Genomic DNA, 20,078 nt, shown 5'->3' with positions numbered 1-20,078 from the left:
TCTTTTGGCACTGAGTAGATTTGTTCCAATATACAGAGGCCTACCTAGGGAAAGCCACTGCTTATTACTTACATTTATGGGGACAGTACCTTCTGGATAACATTGCTTTCAAGAAATAATGGCTTGTGTGGTCTGTGTAGACAGATAATGGTAAGCATTGCTGAGAGCAAATATTGTGGATGTCATTCACCAGAAATTTTACATGGAATGGATAATTTTTAAAGCTTTTTCATCCTTCAGAATATGGTCATTATAAACATTTCCCCACAAGATTTGTTTCCATGTTATCTATTAAGTTAAAAATTAGCTGCATGTTAGAAAACATTGGAAGTGCTTTGTTGTTGGCAAATGAACAGAGAATTGTGTTTAGTGCCTCAGTTATTCTGACTCATTCTTGACTGTGTCAATCGAGGGAGTTATTGAAAGGGTTTACCACTGTCCTGAAATGATGAATTATCAAACACTGCTTCCACATGAGACCAGCCTCAAGCTGCTCCCAGTCTATGGGGTCATGCCAGCATCTTTGGTGTGTTGGTGATGGCATTCGGACCCCATCAGGGTCTGAGGGCATGTGAGGAGGGGGATCACATACACTGTTGCACATTTGACCAGGTGCTACTGGGATTGAAGACCGCCTGCAGGATGGAGTCCCAGAGACCATTGCTAAATTGCGTCAAGCAGGCCTGCAGATTTGGGTTCTTACCGGTGACAAACAAGAAACAGCTATTAACATTGCATATGCCTGCAAACTGCTGGACCATGATGAGGAAGTCATCACCCTGAATGCTGAGTCCCAGGTGTGTATGTTTCCAGGAGCCTGTGTTCTACCTGGGACAGCTTCATACCCAACTAGCCCCCCCAGCAACAGGAATGTTTTCAATTTCTGACAATTGCTATGAGAGGCCTTTGCCCTCTACCTCTCTGTTTACACCTGTGTTGTGTTTCTGGCACTTAGAATGTTTTTGTCATTGCCTAGGAAGGTGTGGAATTTGCTGGAATTTCTTAATTTCAAAGGGACATAGATCTGGACTTTACAAATGCAAAGTTCAACTTGTTTTCCCTGACCTGTCCATGTCAACAATGTTGGAGAAGTCTTTTATGAGGTCACATGAGCCAGGGAACCAGTCCATTCAGCACTGATGTACTCAGGACAGGATGGGTTGTCTCATTGATGCCCCACTGTGCACTGAGGGTTTTGATCCAATCACATTTATCTATTAAATCATCAAGTATGTAGGGATTATCTACTTCTCATAAAGCCCTGGTCTGGGCTCTGATTCCTTGAGTGAGATCCCACTTGAAAAATCTTTTTGAACTGGATGATGAGGTCCAATTCATCAACTTTTTCTTTAAAAAATTTTTTTTAATATTTATTTATTTTTGAGAGAGAGAGCATGCACTCACATGAGTGGGGGAGGGGAAGAGAGAGAGAGAGAAACAGAATCTGAAGCAGCCTCCAGGCTTTGAGCTGTCAGCACAGAGCCCAATGTGGGGCTTGAACTCACAAACTGAGATCATGACCTGAGCCAAAGTCTTGTCTCACTCACTTTTCTAAGTACAAGAGTTCCTCAATAAGCACTTACTGAACACAGCTGGATTTTCAGGGTATATTGCAGGAAATCGATTGCTTACCCAGTGGGCTTACTGTCTATAAAGGGCCAAGAACTACTTGCCTTCCCTGGAGTGTGTTTGTTTCTGGAAATAGTTGTCTTTCTTATGTCCCCTGACCCCTCAGGTTCCCCATTAAATGTTCCTATTCTTTCTGGAATTCAGGTACAGTTTTGAAAGGGCATTGTCAGTAAAAGCCTTTTGTATGCTTGTTAAAAAATTTATTTCCCTGGTCAACTGGAGACATTAGGGAAACACTGATAATTAACTTCCTTAGAGGATGATCACAACAAAGACTTTTAAAGGGCTTTGTACCTCAAGAAGAAACAAGAAGGGCTGAGTAAAGGCCTCAGAGAGCCAGGGAGAAGTACATATAAGGCTTCCTCGCCTAACCAGCCAGCAGTTTAGCCACATACATTCAGGCCTTCCAAAATGAAGATATTCTATCTAACCTCCACATAGTACAACGGGAAATTAAAAGTAGAATCTTATCAAAACCCTACAAGTTCATCCTCTTCAATGTGGAAAGTCTTCATCTTCAACTAATTTCCCAGTTTCAGGAGGGAGGCCTTCTGGGCAGAGCCTGCAGCCTGGTGCCCTTGAGATGATCAGACTTTGAGTGTCAAGGAAGGTAATCTGTGGTGCAGCTGAATGAATTGCACTGTCCTCTCATGCCCATTTCAGGAGGCCTGTGAGGCCCTGCTAGACCAGTGCCTACACTACGTGCAGTCCAGGAGCCCCCGCATTGCCCCTGAGAAGACCACAGACAACGTGAGCGTGGGGTTCTCCCCTCTCTGCCCACCCTCCACGTCTACCACCTCTGGCCCCAGCCCGAGCCTCGTGATCGACGGGAGAAGTCTGGCCTATGCCCTTGAGAAAAACCTAGAAGACAAATTTCTCTTTCTCGCTAAGCAGTGCCGGTCAGTCCTTTGCTGTCGCTCGACACCTCTGCAGAAGAGTATGGTGGTGAAACTGGTCAGAAGCAAGCTCAAGGCCATGACCCTGGCCATAGGCAAGTATCCAGGCTAGCCAGGCAGGGCCCTGTGTAAATGAGTAGCCCCCATCTTGTGCAGCTGCTTCCTGCATTTTCCACCCCTTCTATGCTCTCCTGTAAGACAGGGAAACACTTCCTTGCTCTTTTTCCTATTCTTTTTTTTTTTTTTTTTTTCAACGTCTTTTTCCTATTCTTAAAATCACACCTAATACAATAAAACAGACATCCTGTTTGAAATACAAAATGTAGATTTGAAGATTACAAACTATGGTAGCAACAGTTATAGCTATATATAGGAAGCCAGTAATACAATGATGGTTTAAGAAGACAGAACTTATATAGTGTTTCCTGCAAGACAGGAAACTAGAGATCGGCCATTCCAGGCAGCCTCACCACAGCAGAGCCCTGCATGCTAGCCATTACCCCAGAACACCTTAGAAAGAAGATCCTTTGCAGGTGTTTCCGGTCACTGTGAGCCAACTGGAGTCCCAAGACTCCATAATGCTACAAGAGCCCAAAGACTTGATGGTGATCATAATTCCCACTGCCTCTTATCCTTTGAATTTTGCTGAATGTTCCAAGACAAGCATGTAATTAAATGTAATTCACATGTAATTCACATAAGCATGTGAATAGTTGCTAAATCTTACATCCTTTCTTTAAGGACTGTGCATCTAATGGTGGCTTTTCCTTGCAGACTGTTGGCCTGGAGAGCTTTCTAGGCTCCTATCCAGTGCTACCTGGTCCCCCCCCTGTCTCCTCCTCCCAGGGCACCATCCCCACCCACATCTGGTTGGGTGGGGTCTGGTCTCCAACCAGGTTCAGGGATTCAGCAGCACCACTTGGTGGTGAGGGCTGGGAAAGACTGGGTAGCCTGGGGAAAAGAGTGATCTCCTTGACCCCCAGATCTCAAAAATTTTGGTCTCCCTGAATATAGAATGCATACCTAGGTGAGATTTAGTTTTGAAATAAAGGGTCCTCACTAATCAATAATATTTATAGTATTTTCTGCAAAAGGTCTGTGACAGCCCCCCTTGTTGATGTGGGGGTTACTACCCTCTCACATTAGGATAGGGTTGAGGTTAGTGTAGAGTCTGGGTCTGAGGTCGGGGGGGCCTTAGTGTGGTTGTCATGGAGACAGCTCTGTACATCTTGAGGGCTGTGGTAACCACTAAGGGGAGTGAGATGAGCATAGATGTGAATACATGTTTAGCCATGACTCCCTGGTCCAGGCTGTGGGAAGTCTCCATGGGTGGACCCCTTCCAAAGGAGGCTGTCTCAGTACCACCTTTGCCCCCATGTGTCTGGAGTGGCCTTCAGAGCTCCCTGAGCAAGTTTTGTAGGTGCTGAGGAGTGTGCAGGCTGGGTGCAGGCTTCTCTGAGCAACTCTCAGCGGTGACATGAGGACCATACCTCCTGGTAAGGTTGGTGTAAGACACAAATGAGTAAACCACATTTTCAAAGCTTAATCAGTGCCTGGATCAGTCACTGAATCACTGGTGTATGGTATTCATTTTTGAAAAATGGAGGTAGAGTCTTGGTTGGTTACAAAGAAAAGAAAAAACAAAATAGAATCTCAAAAGAGAAAGGGAAAGTAATGACCCATCAGAACTTTCGCTCATTTCTTTGACCATGAGTGAAAGCATTGATGGCACCTACTCCCAGGTGTCTAGCAGTTAATAATGTAGAGAACATTATTGCCTACCATATCTCACTTTGATTGGGACATTGTGGGAGAAGCTGCAGAGATTGTTACTACTTCACAGAATTTCAGTGTGACAAATATTGACTGATCACTCATGTTGGGCCAGCACAATAAAGAACAGGAAAATCATAGGACACAGATATCCTATAGCCACATTATGAATCACTCCAACTTGTATGTCTGCACTTTTTGCACATTTGAAACTTGGGAGGTACTCTGGGATTTGGGCCCTTCTATTGCCCCATTCCAAGAATGGTCATTGTCGCTTAGTGACAAAGACTTTAAGTCTCTGCTTGCTTTTCCCTGAAGATGATGAGACCTCTAACCTATGTTTTATGTTCCTAACCATTTTCTAACCATCAGCAGCTTGACTGAACAAATAGAAGTTCTTCTTTATTACATCTTTAAAGGACCTAAAGGCAAGCACAATAGCTAATAAACTTGCTGGTAATCAGCGTACAAAAAGAACTCTACAGTTTGCTGGGCAGAATTTAACCTCCTTTGTTCAGTTCAGAAAGCCACTCCTGTTAGTATGAATAAGAATAGACTTGACTGATATATTCTACATGTGATAAAGGCTAGAGTTCAGTAAGTAATGGTGATGATACCATCTTTATTGTGCCAGGCACCGCACTGTGTTATGGGCTCTCTGTATAGGTATATGAGCCAATAATGTAGAGCAAATACTAAGTAAAATGGTTACCATGCGAGCCTGCTTTCTGAAACATCTCTTGATGTGGCAGGCAGTTCCAAACCTCACACCATGTTTTTTTCTGACTGCTTAACTCAATTTCCTGGGCAAACTCTGTACTGCCTCTTCCTCACTCATCCCCATGACCCCTTCACAGGACTCAGCCCAATAGGGACCCCATGAAGATCCGTCAAGCCATTTGATTCTGTGCATCTCAACTCAAACGATTCTTCCTGCCTGTGCTGTTTCTAGGAGATGGAGCCAATGATGTCAGCATGATCCAGGTGGCAGATGTGGGTGTGGGGATCTCGGGCCAGGAGGGCATGCAGGTAAAGACCAATCAGGACTGTCCTATGTGTCCAAGTGGCCCACTGACATACCTTGCTATGAACTTTGTCAAGTAAGCTAAAGGGTTGGCCTTTAATAAAACATGATGGTTGTAAGCCAGTAGTAGACGATAAAGTGGAAGATGGCTAGTCCTTCATGTTTATGAAGCAGTAAAAACCTTTGCCTATGTCTATAAGTATATTTTTGTGAAATAAGTGGAACAGAGTAAGGCAAGGTGAGTCATCACCGCTATGGCTATTTATGGCTCATCCTTGGCGAGCATGTTTTGCTGTTCCTGAACATTAGAGATAACCATTTGAAAAAATGAATCTGCTGTAGGACAGTTGGAACCTGGTATCATTATAAAAATTGAAAGTAGCCATCTTGGCTCACATGAAAATTAGTCTCTGCCTTTTTCATTTGTCACTATGTTGGTTCTCAACATGTGATTTATATATTGAACAACTGAGTTAATTAAAAATAACTTTCTTCTGGGTGTAGTATCACAACAATTTCCAACATTTGATTAACTTTGAATCATGACATTTTTTTTAACTTGGTGGAGATTTTAGAGAACAATCTATCCTGTTTTCTTCTCCTAAAAATCCAGATGTTGGTCACCATTTAGTCATTGGTTGATTCATTCATTGATGCAATCAGTAATTATTCGTTGAACGCTTAATATGTGCCAGGTCTGTCCAGAACTCCTTAATTTCCTTACCTGACATGCAAATAATAGTAAGTTGGAAAGTCCTGAGCTAGAAACACAGTAGTTCCCTCTTGGCCCAATCTCAGCACATGCCTTACTCTCCTGCTCTCATCTGACCTGTCACTGTGCTATGTTACTTGTGTGGTTTTAATTCTTCCGTGAAACTAAAAATGCAGCCCAGGGTTGGTTCCATCCCTACCTTTTAGTGCTGTGTGCCCAGGGGAAGGGGTTAGGGTGGTGAATTGATAAACATAATCATAATAGTTGGTTCATTTTGATGTTTTCATTATCGCCGCCATTGCATTGGTTTCCTGTAGTGAAAAGCTGACCAGGGCAGTGCCCATAAATAGTATATGCAAGAGAAATGCACCAAGTAAATACATTTTGTGTGAAAGATGGTCAGGTTTTTGGATGGGGAAGAGACTGAGCTGCCACCACTACTCACTTCCTCAAGGCAGGGGCCAGAGAGATCCATGATTGAAATCATGTGAGAAGTGATGGGAACAGCCAAGCCATAGGGCACATACTGAGACAAAGCTTTGAGTGGGCATAACTTCCAGGTAGGATGTTGCTGGACACTTTTGCATTTATTAAAGGCACATTTCTTATTAAGGATGCATTAAGTAAGACGACAATAAGTCCTGATACCTTTTCTTACTGTTCTAAGTGCTCAGGTTCCCAGGGAATATTTACCTGCTTTCATTTTAGTCCAGTAAATAAAGGTGAGCCCTTTGGAAGATAGACTTTGTGGGATGCTGTGGTAACAGTGACACTAGGAATCTGAGCAGATCGAGAATGAGTGAGAGTGTTTGGAGCTTCCCAGATTAGCCAACTGGGCATTTGTCTGGCCCAGTTACTTTAACTGTATAGAGCATGATGGGAGAAGCTATCCCAATTGGACAAAGGAGATCCTGCATCTCCAAGAAGCTTGGTCTTCATGGGGTCATCTAGTTCCCCATGTTTATTGATCACTTCATGGGGCCAAGCACTGACTCAGAACTCAGGATTCAGGGTGATCACAACCTCTACTATCCTGGCTCTCATGGAATGTCCAGAAAAAAGCTGGGAAGACAGATACATATTTTAAATGTTCACAAATAGTCACAATTGCAATAAATGCCATCAAAGAGAAACACTAGTTTCTGCATGGAGGATCTAACCTAGCTGGGATCCACCTTGACAGAGGGACAAACAGTGGGTTTGGGGCCTAGATTTGGAGGCAGGAAGGAGTGTCAGAAGTCTGGAGAGGAATACACAAAGCCCTCCAAACCCCAGTGGTGACAGAAAGAGTTATAGAAACAGTATTTGCTTTGAAATCCTTAACTTTTGATTCAGAAAGCAGACATTCTAAGGCTTCTCACTTTTCTGTCATGTATAATTACATTATTCTGATCCACAGAAGACCACATTAAGTGTGATCTACTATTTTCTAGGAGTTATTTGACTATAGGGAAATAAATGAAGCAGACTGACATTTTTGTATAGAACAATCCTTCAAAGATAAGCAGAAATCTATCTTTTCCTGGTATTTTCTTTAACTTTTTTTTCCCACATAGAAAAATTCATTATATGGTGGGGTCTAAGTTATTCTGGGTACAAAAGATATAATTTTGATGGCATTTTTCTGGCCCAGTTTAATTGTATAGAGCATGATGCTGAGTGAAGTGAGAGGAAGCTTCCACCCCCAGTCATCTTTCCTGTCCATGGAGGAAACCTGCTTTCCCCCACTGTCTTCTGGGTGGAGTGGACACCCATTGCCCTTTAGCGGCTTTCTGGGACTGGATTATGTGAAGGCCTGCAGAGCCATAGGCTTGGCCTTGCTTATCACCTGTGGCTCCTGAGGAGAAGGACCCAAAACATACCTATCCGGATGGTCAACTGTCAGGATGCATACAAAAGGGGCAGCTTTGGTTCATCTCTGGGTTCAGATCCTAATATGAATAAAACATCAGAGAGTGGAGAATAGCAGAGAAGCTGTGTACATCTCTGGGCTTTTGTTTTTGTTTTTTGCTTGTTAAAGCATTGGAAAACAAAAACTTGTAAAAATCAATTACATATATTTTAAATCTTAAATGACTTCTATAAAATGATATCTCTGAACTAGAGTGCTTGTTGAGATTGATTTTTTTTTTAACTGAACGAGATAATAAGGGAAATCCTGGTAAAGTGAGCCTTGGCCAGTCACATGTACATTTGTGTTTGAAACTGGATTTCTCCATGCATGTTTGCCTTGTATTTGGGGAAGATATGACAGACCTTAGGTGGAATAAGGTGTCAACAATAACAGGGATTTCTCTCCCTTTCAAGGCAGTGATGGCCAGTGACTTTGCAGTGCCGAGATTCCGATACCTTGAGAGACTCTTAATTGTTCATGGACATTGGTGCTATTCCCGACTTGCCAACATGGTGCTGTACTTCTTCTACAAAAATACAGTAGGTATTTGACACTTCTGGTTTCTAGAGTGTTTGAATTCAAAAAGCCTTAGCTGAGATTTATTGGACCATCACCTGAATGTGGCCCACTGGCCATCGCAAGGCTTCCTGTCGGTTCCATCCTCCTCAGCCTTTGTGAACTTCCCCCAGGCCTGGCCTGGGCTTGCACCCTATAGGCTCAGGAGTCTAACTCACAGGCACATGAGGGTAACTGCACCTCCAAGGGAGTAAGTTGTGGAAACAGGTGCATCAAACAAGAATGTCCACTTGTTTGCACAAGGTCACACAGCTAGTGAGTAGTCAAGGCAGCATTTAACCCCAGTTCATCTGGCTCCCAACTCTTAACCACTCTGTTAATGTGTTTCTCAGGAGCAGACTGCTGAGGTGTCCACAGACAGGAGTCCTCTGATCATTGCTCACTCTAGAGCAGTCAGGAAATCCAGTGACAAGTAGGAGTGTATTGGCAGTCCTGGAATCAGAATGACAAGACTTAGTCATGCTGTGATTCCAATATTGAACAGCCTCTGTTGAAACATACCCACACTGGGCCAGTGTGCCAGTCCCCTAGTCAGAATGCAAGCTTAGGGCCCGAGAAACAGGGCCACCAGCAGGGTCTTGCCACACTCTCTTCTGTGCTGGCAGGGCAGACATGCTCCCTTCTGGCCAGCTCAGTCTGTAGTTGACGCTCCAGTTGGGTCATACCCAGGCTGGCTGATGACAGTTCTCTCTCCAGAGGCTCTAATCCAGGACATTTCTCCATTTCATGTTGATCCTAATGTTTAATTCTTAGTTCTTTTATTACTAAGACCTTGGCAGACAAGCGTCTTTCTCCATAGCCCTCCAGAATGGATGCCATGGCCATTTCTGAACCCTGCCCTTCTTGTAGGTGAGGGATAGACATTTTGCTAAGAAGTTGCTGAGTGGGTATGTGTTGCTCTTGTCTCTGATAGCTTGTGGCTGAATGTATAAACAGACAAAATAAACTCTTGGTGTAAGTGATCTTTCAGGGTAGTCCCACAAATCTATCACATTGGATACCACAATTCCAATGTCAAGGTCATCCTATACTCTTCTGAAAAAGAATAAAATACACAATAAATGAAAAGATATATTTCTTATTTCTTTCCCATTAATTCCACTTAAAAATCATACTAAGTCTAAACTGCCACCGGTATGCCTCTTGTTCTTGTTTGTTCTGGAGATTTAGACCTACCTATCTTTCCCAACCCTCTTGCCCCCTCACCCTCGTCCATTTTCAAAATGTCTTCTAGCAAAATGAATACAGATACTCAGGACCAGTCAGGGCATGTCTGATTGGTAGGTTGGGTCCTGGAAATTAATTCAGATTAGGTTCTGCCTAGGATTCTGTCCAAGGAAGTCTGTGCCATGCTAGCATTGCATCCCCAGAGCTGAGGTCTCCATGCATATAGTTGCAAACTTAGAGGTTCCCAGTTCCCAAAGAGGTGAATGGGTGCTTGAGTACAGATGAGTGGGGCTGGGCAGATGGAACCCTAGCTCTCTTTCTGTCATTAATTACTTATGCAATCTTGAGCAAGTTTTTTTGCTTCCTAGGGATTTTTCTGATTGTTTTCTAAAAGCAAAACATGAGAATTGAGGTCTATTCTCTGTAATTCCTCATGAAAATTTCGCAGACTGAGGGGAAGAAATTCAACATTTTAGTTGCAAATGAGTGCCAGAGTGGCTACCTGAATGAGCACAGCCTCCTGCCTGCCATAATGAATCTGTCCTGGAGGGAATGGAAGAAGGAGGGGGTACTTGTCTTTATTCCACATAAGATGCAGGGCCTCTGTTAACAAGCACTTAATCTAGTTGAGAAGTGCAAGGAAAATCACCCTGCCTCCCAAAGTGAGAAATTCATTAGTTTTAGGAGAGAAGGAAAGTTTCCATAGCAACAGTAGTTTGGGAAGAAGTCTTTTTGGTACTACAGGGGAAAAAGAAGTCTCAATTATTTAAGTACTTTTCCTCCTCTTTCTCCTGATTCTAGTTGCTCATTGATGACTCATTAGGCTGAGCCTATGGGGGTGGGTGAAAGTCAACAATCGGAGTGAGAATGGAAGAAAGTCAATGAAAAATCCAAGTTTGTTAGTTTTCAGTGTGGAAGGGAAAAGTTGCATTAGGTCATAGACTGAAACAAGACTTGGAGGAAACGTGTCATTTTTTTCTGATCTTCAGAGCAAGCCATTTTCAGGTCCAGAAACCAAAGCTCAGAGAAGGTAAGTGACTGAGTCAAGGTCAGAAAGAGACAGTGACAGCTCCAGAACTAAAACCCAGGCCATTACCTGTGGTCCCCAGCAGAGAATGTTCTTCCACCGTGTTCTGTCCTGGGAGTGTCCATACCCTCCAGGCCCAGACCCACAAGTGGCTGAACAAGTTGGATTTATTACTTATACAATGACCATAGTTAAGTCATTTAACATGCTGGACTTGAGTTTCCTTTTCTCTAAATGGGGTAAACACGCTGGCCCTGCTTGAGGCTAAGAAAATAACTGTACTGCTAACTGTACAAACCATAAGTGAGTACCTATAGTACTCACAAGGAGCTCTTGTGAGTACTTTAAATGCATAAGTTCATTAATCCTTACAACAACCCATAGCTAAGTACCATTGGGATGCCCATCTCATGGACAAGGACACTGAAGCAGAAAGGGGTTAAATGATCTGTGCCAAATTGATAAGTGTACAACTTATAAGTGTAAATGCTTTGCCATCACTAAACTGCCATGCTCTCATGTAAATACACTCAAGCCACTGATGTTCAGTGATAGTGGGAAGAGATCCACCCAACTCCTACTGAGCATGGACTTGAAGAGGCTGTTCAAGCTCCGTGGTCTTCACTTTACTATTTGGCAAAGTGGGGGGTAGCTGTAAGAACCAGTGATAATAACTACAGCTCACCTGCCAGCAGAGTGCCCGGTGGATATCAGGACTTGGTCAAGGCACCAATGTTGGTAGCATTACCAACTTCTGCCATGTTCCTGTGTGTCCTCTTTGCCATGGGAAGCAATAATTTCCCACTGTTCTTCATCAGAAAATGTTTGTGACTAAAGACAGTGGCAAGATCTGGGATGTAACACAAGTAGGTTTAGTTTACTATCACAGAGGAGAGGTGCTAGGGAAGAAGCTGCAATGGGTGAAGAACACAGCTGACCCTTTTGAAATGTGAGCAACCCTAGACCCTGCTGGACCTTTATGAGGAATTCTTCTACTCAGCTGGACTTTATCTCGGCTGGCCTTAGGAACAAGATATAAGGAATTTGTCCTGTGGAGTTAAGGGACTGTCAGGAAAGGCCTAACCAGCACTTTCATAAGTGCTCAGTAAATGCTTGTTCCATCCAATCTGCATTTCTCACAGGCTGGTACCAGTGTCCTCTCTCCATGGGCTCTGCTTGGGAATTCTCATCTCCCATTGCTGGTCCTTCATACTCAAGGAAATGAGGAGGGAGAGACAGAGAGCAACAGTGTTACGGCTATCTTTGGAGGAAATTGTTGTCAATAAGTTTAATCCTGTTAGTCAAATTTTGCAAAACTCTTAGATCCCTTGGATGAGAATCTGCAGGGACAGCTAAAAATTGCTTATCCCCATTCTTCCTTTCTTGATTTCAGATGTTTGTGGGCCTCCTGTTTTGGTTCCAGTTTTACTGTGGCTTCTCTGCATCTGCTATGATTGACCAGTGGTATCTGATCTTCTTTAATCTGCTCTTCTCGTCACTTCCCCAGCTTGTGACTGGGGTGCTGGACAAGGATGTGCCAGCTGATGTGCTGCTGACTGAACCACAGCTCTACAAGAGTGGTCAGAACATGGAGGTGAGGGACCCTTCCTGTACCCACTTCCTATCTTGGCCCTCCCACTCTCCATGTTCACCTTACAGAAAGTGCAAGTCTTCACACCTCCCTTTAACTGGACACCCTGGGAGAAATTGTTAAAATTGTGGAAAATGACCAGTGGGATGAAAAAATGGATTCTATCTACTTGATTGTGCCGTACATTAAGTAGAGTGAGGTTATTGGTTGGAGTGACAGTATACTGGTGTATGCATATGCCCAAACCCATCAAGATGTATATATTAAATGTGTGCAGGTTTTGTGTATCAATTTACCTCAATAAAGCTAAAAAAAAAAAAAAAGAGGGAGCTTTAAAGAAAAAGTATAGTGAGGTGAAAACTGTCTCTACACCAAGAATCTCCAGGAACGCAAGGAAAATCCACTTGGAGTTGAAGTCAGGGCCAGGTGGCTGACTCCTGAGCAGGGATTTTTCTTCTTCTTTTTTTTTTAATCTTTTTTTTAAAACATTTATTTATCTTTGAGAGAGACAACACAAGCAGGGGAGGGGCAGAGGGAGAGAGAGACACAGAATCTGAAGCAGGCTCCAGGCTCTGAGCTGTCAGCACAGAGCTCAATGCAGGGCTCAAACCCACAAACCATGAGATTGTGACCTAAGGCGAAGTCAGACACTTAACCCACTGAACCACCCAGATGCCCCAGAGCAGGGATTTTTCTAAAACAACCTCCTATCCCCCATCCACAGTGTGATTATTTTGAATGGGACTTAACCAGAAGATAAACCCATGGGGAAAACATTGAGAAAATAAGTGAATTCAAACAGATATATAAATACATGTTTACATCAATACACCACATAGATTGACTGCTGATTACTAGCTAGTCCTCCCATCATTTAAAGCCCTCTAAAATTATAGAAAGAACCTAAATGTCCATCAACTGACAAATGGACAAAGACAATGTTGTTTATATATACAATGGAATACTACTTGGCAATGAGAAAGAATGAAATCTGGCCATTTGTAGCAATGTGGATGGAACTGGATAGTGTTATGCTAAGTGAAATAAGTCAGGCAGAGAAAGACAGATACCATATGTTTTCACTCATATGTGGGTCCTGAGAAACTCAACCAGGGGGAAGGGGAAGGGGGGAAAAAGTTACAGAAAGGGAAGGAGGCAAATTATAAGAGACTCTTAAATACTGAGAACAAACTGAGGGTTGATGGGGGTTTGGGGGGAAGGGAAGGTGGGTGATGGGCATTGAGGAGGTCACATGTTGGGATGAGCACTTGGTGTTGTATGGAAACCAATTTGACAATAAATTTCATATAAAAATAAATAACTCAGGCCCTCTAAGTGCTTCTCTTTGCTAGTTGGAATCATCATATGTATGCATATGTATCCTCCCTATCTCTTACAACTACACAGTCTCTAATTTAGAACTTGTTTACTTTTGAGTTGACTCCCCTGATCACCCTCATTGACACTGAGTTCCCTCTTAGGCAGCTGGGGGGGTGGGGAGGGGGAGAGGGGGTTGGGCCGCAGGATAGGAGCTACTGAGGGTCTGGCCAATGAGGAGGGCCTTTGCTAGTTGCCTGTCAGTGGAGAAATTCCTGTGCTCAGCTGGGCCTCTTATACTCAGCTCAGCCTCAGCTGAGGCTGGCCTAGGGAACCAGACACAGGGAGTTTGTCCTGTGGAACTAGGGAACTGAAGGAAGGGCCTAACCAGCACTTTCTTAACTGCTCAGTAAATGCTCATTCAGTCCAATCTACATTTCCTGCAAGCCAGTACCAGCCCCAGTTGCTCAGGAACTCAGAGTCCAGTACACATTTTGTTACCCAGTTAATGAAAGCTTGATCAGTCCACATCAAGGTCATTTTTGCCCTCAGTGTACAGCTTTTTTTATTTAATTTTTTTAAATGTTTATTTATTTTTGAGAGAGAAAGAAAGACAGCACCAGCAGGGGAGGGGCAGAGAGAGAGGGAGACACAGACTCTAAAGCAGGCTCCAGGCTCTCAGAGCCTGACATGGGGCTCAAACTCACGAACCATGAGATCATGACCTGAGCCGAAGTTGGACGCTTAACCGACTGAGCCACCCAGGTGCCCCAGTGTACAGCTTTTTTATTTTGACATTAAATACATCCATGATCTAATTTTAAAAGACACTTTTAAGAAACATTCTAAAAGACCCACCAACAAAGGGTGCAAAACCCTGACAAAGTAGGAGTAGAAGGACTCAAATTGGAGCAAGATGTCCAGAATTTGAGCTGCTGTGTCTACCGTAGGAAAATGCTCCCCATAGGCTTTAGAAAATGGTTTTATCTGTCTATTGTTGGCCTAGAACTACTGTAGCTGGTCTTGTATACAGATGCTCTCAGTGATTGACTCAGTTGGATGCCTCTGCAGATGTTTGCATTGTGTTTTTTCCTCAGCCCTCTGGGACCTCAAGCACCAAAAGTCCTGAATTAGCAAATTGCCCTAGGGTGATATCTATAGGCCCTGTAGCTACTGGAAAACATCATTTGAAGAGATGTACACTTCCCTGTAATCTGTGATTGTTTTTGTGTCTCAGGAATATCGGCCACGTACCTTCTGGTTAAACATGGCTGATGCTGCCTTCCAGAGCCTGGTTTGCTTTTTCATTCCTTACCTGGTAAGTTGACACCTGGCAGTCTTTCTTAATCAGCTTCATCCAGTGACCCACAGACACAGGATACTTCTGTCTTTCAGGCCTACTATGACTCAGACACAGATGTGTTTACCTGGGGGACCCCCATAACAGCAATCGCGCTGTTCACCTTCCTCTTGCACCTTGGTATTGAAACCAAGACCTGGGTAAGTGCTGTGGACATGATCCCAAAGGGTGCTGATGCTGCAGGCCCCACACTCCCAGGGAGATTCCATGACATCTAGAAGGTTTCTGAGCAGACAGGTTACTACAAAGCTAGTCTCACTGTGGATAAGGAAAACAAATATGTGGGCCTGCCACATGTATGGAGCCCCTGGTGTGGGAACTGCTGCATCCTGACACAAATACTTCACCTGGGCAGCATTAAGCTCCTTCCTGCCCTCTCTCCCCTCCTCCTCTACCTCATGTCCCACCCCCTTTCCCCCTCTCCTTTCATTCATATCCCTGACTTCCATCTCCCTGTGTCCAGGCTGGTCCATAGATGCTCATCAAGGCCTCCTGGCTGTCTGTGCCAAAGACCTGTGTTTTTGCTAAACCCTTAGAACAGCTACCCACTCACAGTTGACCAGTGCATTTTTATTGAAATAAAAGTCCTGTCTTTCTCTTTTCCCCTTAGACCTGGCTCAACTGGATAGCTTGTGGCTTCAGTATCCTTTTATTTTTCACTGTGGCTTTGATTTACAATGCTTCTTGTGCAACGTGTTATCCTCCATCCAATCCTTATTGGACTATGCAAACATTACTGGGCGACCCCGTATTTTACTTGACTTGTCTCATAGCACCTGTTGCTGCATTGCTTCCCAGGTAGGTATAAGGGACAGTGTCCCTTAAGTCCTAAGTGAGCTCTGTAGCATTCTCAGGCTTTATATATCTCAGAATATATAAACATTCTCAGTGTTTTTACATTGTGCAAGTCTCAGAAAACTCAAAAGCTCTATCCACGGATAACTGTTTTTTATATGCTCTTTCCAGATTGTTTTTCAAAGCCATGCAGGGGAGCCTTTTCCCCACCCAACTTCAGCTGGGGCGCCAGATGGCCAAGAGGTCCCCCAAGAAACTCATTGCTCCCAAAGAGACCTTTGCTCAGGGACACCTCCCAGGAGAACCCAGAACTGAATCATCTGAACAGAGGAGAATCAGTACCTCTGGATCCCTCTCCCGGGACTGCATCTCACAGGCATCTTGGCATATGCAGCGGCCAGCCTGCTCCCCAGAAGCTCGTGGGGAGCCCAGTGTGGTTGACATGAATGTGCCCTTAAGGGAGGACATTCTGCTAGAAGGACTGAGCAGTCAGTCCCCAGGGTCCTCCATGCCAAGGGAGGCTATCCTGGAAGGGTGTCCTGGGGACTCCAAGATGAAACCCACCAGCACCAGCAGGGCAGCCTCCCTGTCGTCCATTTTCAACCTGCCCAACTTCAGCTCATTCAACTGGATTTCCCCCCTCTCGCTGGTCAATGGGCTAGGAAGTGTCTTACAGTTCTCTCGAAGTAGTTTACAGATGGACAAGAGGGACAGTGAATTTTTGCCTAACCCGCCTCAGCCAGACCAGGATCTGTGTGGCTTAAATGGGCAGACCACCAACTATTTCTAGGAGCATCTTCCAGGGACCACAGCTGATGGCAGTAGCAGTGAAAACCTTGAAATGGCCTCTTTTTATATAACTTAGATGTTAATATTATTTATGTTTATTATTTTGCACAGAAGAGTTCTAGTGAGATGTATTTTATGTTTCCAAGGCTAACACGGGAAATGAAAGGTACCAAAAAGAAAATTTATTTTTTAAAAGTTCTAAGTAGAATATGTTGAAAAGGAAAATAAGAGATTTAACATATATAAAAATTTAAAGAAAAGAAACACTTGAAAAGTGTGTTTAGATTTATTTTTTCATCTCATTTTATAAGAAAATGCAATATGATTGAATTTCTTCAACATGCATGACCTTGGTTTTCCCCACTTGAAAATGTGTGTGTGAGCTCAGTGAATCCCAGGTGGGTATGGCCAGTAGTGAGGGGAGATGATGGGACAAGAATGCAGGTTCTCTGTCTTTGTCCTTTTTCCTTTGCCCTGCCTCCACCAACCTGGGAGAGCTGGGCTCTGCTTCACCCAGAAAAAGGAAAGAGAGAATGCATGCGTGGAGTTCATCCTAACGTTGAAGTCTACTCAGGCATTCTATAAAGATAACTTTATAGGTATTGTAGATATTACAGTCCCTATGTAGGGTTTTGCCTGTCAAAATCATAACAAGCAATAAAAACTTTCACTTTGCAAAGAGAATATGTCCTGTTGCCACTGTTGTGTGAAGTTATGAATATGTGACCTAACAACATGTTCTAAGTACCACAGGACACTTTTAGACACCATGCAGGATACAGCAGGGTGTCATGAAAGCTGCACACTGTAACACTAGGTTTATACCATGGCTCCCTGCACCAGGCTATCAGCACCTACCAGATCCTTCCTTCCAAGAGACAAGGCTTTTTAAGTGTGTATCTTTAGGCATTTATCTTACAAGTCATTATTTCTCTTACTCTAAACAGTGGGAAAAGGAGGAAAAAAATTTAAATATCCAAGACCATTAATGATATATCATTTCCTCTTCAGAGACTTCTCTTTGCACTTTGCCATCAGCTGTGAGTCAGTTACTCTGTTCAGCCTAGGGATGTGAAGTGAGCATCATGTGACCCTTGCTTAGGTGTCTTGTGGCTGGGTGTCCCTACGAACAGCAAGGTACAAAAAGTGTGGAGGATCTCAGGAGCAAGCAGTTCCTGAGCACAGCATATCAGGAAGAATGGCTGGTTATCCATTGTGTGTGGCTCATTGAACAAGATAGAAGATGCACCCCATCTAGTTATATAGAAAGAAAAGACAGGGTTCGATGTCTACAAGGCCAGAGACACATTGGGCTTTAGGACCATTGAACTCAGCACCTCAGACCTGGGGCTTTACACCATTCCTCCTGCCCTGAGATTTCTGAGGTCAGTTTTGTCTTAAGGCTGATTCTGTTCATATTGATGACATGGCTGGAGCCATCCCACTGTGCAGAAGAGAGGCTGTTGCTCTCCACATTCTCCCAGAGTTCTGGGTTTCTTCAGCTCAAGCTGCACAGGTTGCAGTTGCTGTCAAAGTGAGGGGGAATGAGTGGAGCTTCTGGCTAGAGCTGGAAGAGAAGTCAGCTTCCTTCTAAGAACCTGAATTGCATGAGTGGACTCTCAGAGGAATATCTGGGTCCTGTTAGAGCAGGGAGAGAGAATGAGGAGTGGAAAGAGTTTCAGCAGCCAGAAGAACGGGAGGTGATACTGTCCCAATCCTCCCCCTGCATGCCTAAGGGTGCCTCATCTGTTCTCATAGCAACACGTACAAAAGGAACTTAGGAAGATGCACAACACTGTGCTTTCCTGAGTTAGGGTAATGGTTGTTAGCACAAAGCACAAGAAGAACTATATGCACATTTCCCTGATTATCAGAGTTCAGAATGCTCCAGCTTCCAGATTTTCCTGCACTCACAATTAACCTTTCCCAAGGACTTCTCTCTTCCATAGATAGTTCCTCTTGGAAAATGATATGATCCGGGAAGTGGCTTTGGGAATATGCATACCAAAACCATTTCAGAGAAATAAACATTGTAAAGGGCATTGTCCACTGCTCTGTAGGAAGATGAACATTAATAGAAGCCTACAATGATAATCCATCACAAGCAAGTTTGATCTCAAAATGAACATGGTATAGATTGAACTGCATGATTATCTAAAAAAAATCACTGGGAAATATATGTCACCCAATCCTAATTACAAATATAAATAACAAATCTGGCTTTCTAAGGCGACTTCTTCCCCTAGTGACAAAATGGCAAGATTAACCATTTGACATTATACACAATGCCTACTTCAAACCCTAAATCAGTTTTAATTTCTTGGAGGCCTCATCTTATGTCCTCTTCACCTTGTATTCTTACCACTAGCATATGGAACCTAGCTCTCAGGGACACCTTGGTGGTTCAGTCAGTTAAGCCTCCGATTTTGGCTCGGGTCATGGTTTCGCAGTTGGTATGAGCCCTGCATTGGGCTCTGTGCTGACAGCTCAGAGCCTGGAGCCTGCTTTGGATTCTGTGTCTCCTTCTCTCTCTGCCCCAACCCCATTTGCACTCTGTCTCTCTCTCAAAAATAAATAAACATTTAAAAAAAAAGTTTTAGAACCTAGCTCTTAGAATGTCAGATGAACCTAAGTAAATGTTAATAGTGAAAATACTGAAGGCATTCTTGTTAAAATAAGAGCTAAAGGAGAGTTGCTTATTATAAACCATTTTTGTTTAATATTTTCTGGAATTTCTGGTTAATGCAATAAGACATGAAGTTTTGAGAAGAATGGGTATTGGAATTAGAGACCAAATTATCATTACTTACTTACACATGATATGCTTATATGCCTAAAAAATCTGAATTAAATAGTGCTCAGGGCTAATAATAAGAAGCAATAAACTGACTATGAGGAAAACAAACCCTATAGAGCATAATGGGGGAAGGAAAAGACCTAAGTCATCAACACTAACAAAAATTAAAATACCAGGGGTGGGGTCAAGATGACAGAAGAGCATGGAAGTTGTGTTTTGTTTTGTTTTGTTTTGTTTTGCCTCTCTCATCCCTGAAATGCAGCTAGATCAACACCAAACCAGCTTGCACACCTAGAAGACTTACCTGAGGATTAACACAACAATCTGCACAACTTGAACCACAGAACTTGGCAGGTACATGGCACAGAGAGAACGAAGGAAGAGAGCCACGGAGGGTAGGGATCTACTTTTTGCTTCCAGAGAGAGGCCAATGACTGGGGAGAGTACAGGAAAAGCACTCCCCTGAAAGCAGCTGGAGAGAAAGAAAGTGGAAACACCTGTAAGAGACTTAGAAAGGGAGAAAGGAAAAAGGAGAGGGTTTAAATACCATTAAGTCTCCATAAACAGGGGAGCACAGAGTCTGAAACTCCGCAGCTCGATACCTGGTGGAGCTCTGATAGGAAGGGCAAATCCCCAGGAGCAGACAGTGAGGTCTGAGGGGTCCTTGGGCCACACAGTTAGGGACGGTTCCCCTGCTGAGAGGGCATTTGGTATAGGCTGTGTGGTCTCCC

General features: G+C 43.6%; 1 protein-coding gene across 3 annotated transcripts in view; it reads left to right on the top strand.

The window, feature by feature from the left end:
* ATP10A (ATPase phospholipid transporting 10A (putative)) overlaps positions 1-17,234 on the top strand; it is a 198,948-nt gene extending 181,714 nt beyond the window's left edge. The window contains exons 13-22 of one of the 3 annotated variants that reach the window (XM_043554896.1): positions 613-797; positions 2,293-2,379; positions 2,524-2,620; positions 5,251-5,327; positions 8,342-8,467; positions 12,092-12,292; positions 14,844-14,924; positions 15,002-15,106; positions 15,577-15,764; positions 15,933-17,234. In XM_043554896.1, coding sequence (XP_043410831.1) covers positions 613-797; positions 2,293-2,379; positions 2,524-2,620; positions 5,251-5,327; positions 8,342-8,467; positions 12,092-12,292; positions 14,844-14,924; positions 15,002-15,106; positions 15,577-15,764; positions 15,933-16,551 — 1,766 coding nt within the window. In that variant the 3' untranslated portion in view covers positions 16,552-17,234. Of the gene's footprint in view, positions 1-612; positions 798-2,292; positions 2,621-5,250; positions 5,328-8,341; positions 8,468-12,091; positions 12,293-14,843; positions 14,925-15,001; positions 15,107-15,576; positions 15,765-15,932 lie in introns of all 3 variants that reach the window. The other 2 variants (XM_043554895.1, XM_043554894.1) reach the window with 2 other exon arrangements.
* The last annotated feature ends 2,844 nt before the right edge of the window (positions 17,235-20,078 follow it).

This window comes from Prionailurus bengalensis, chromosome B3, assembly GCF_016509475.1.
Source record: "Prionailurus bengalensis isolate Pbe53 chromosome B3, Fcat_Pben_1.1_paternal_pri, whole genome shotgun sequence".
Classification (NCBI taxonomy): Eukaryota; Metazoa; Chordata; class Mammalia; order Carnivora; family Felidae; genus Prionailurus; species Prionailurus bengalensis.
The sequence above is the reverse complement of the archived record's forward strand: the minus strand, read 5'-3'. Positions and strand labels throughout refer to the sequence as shown.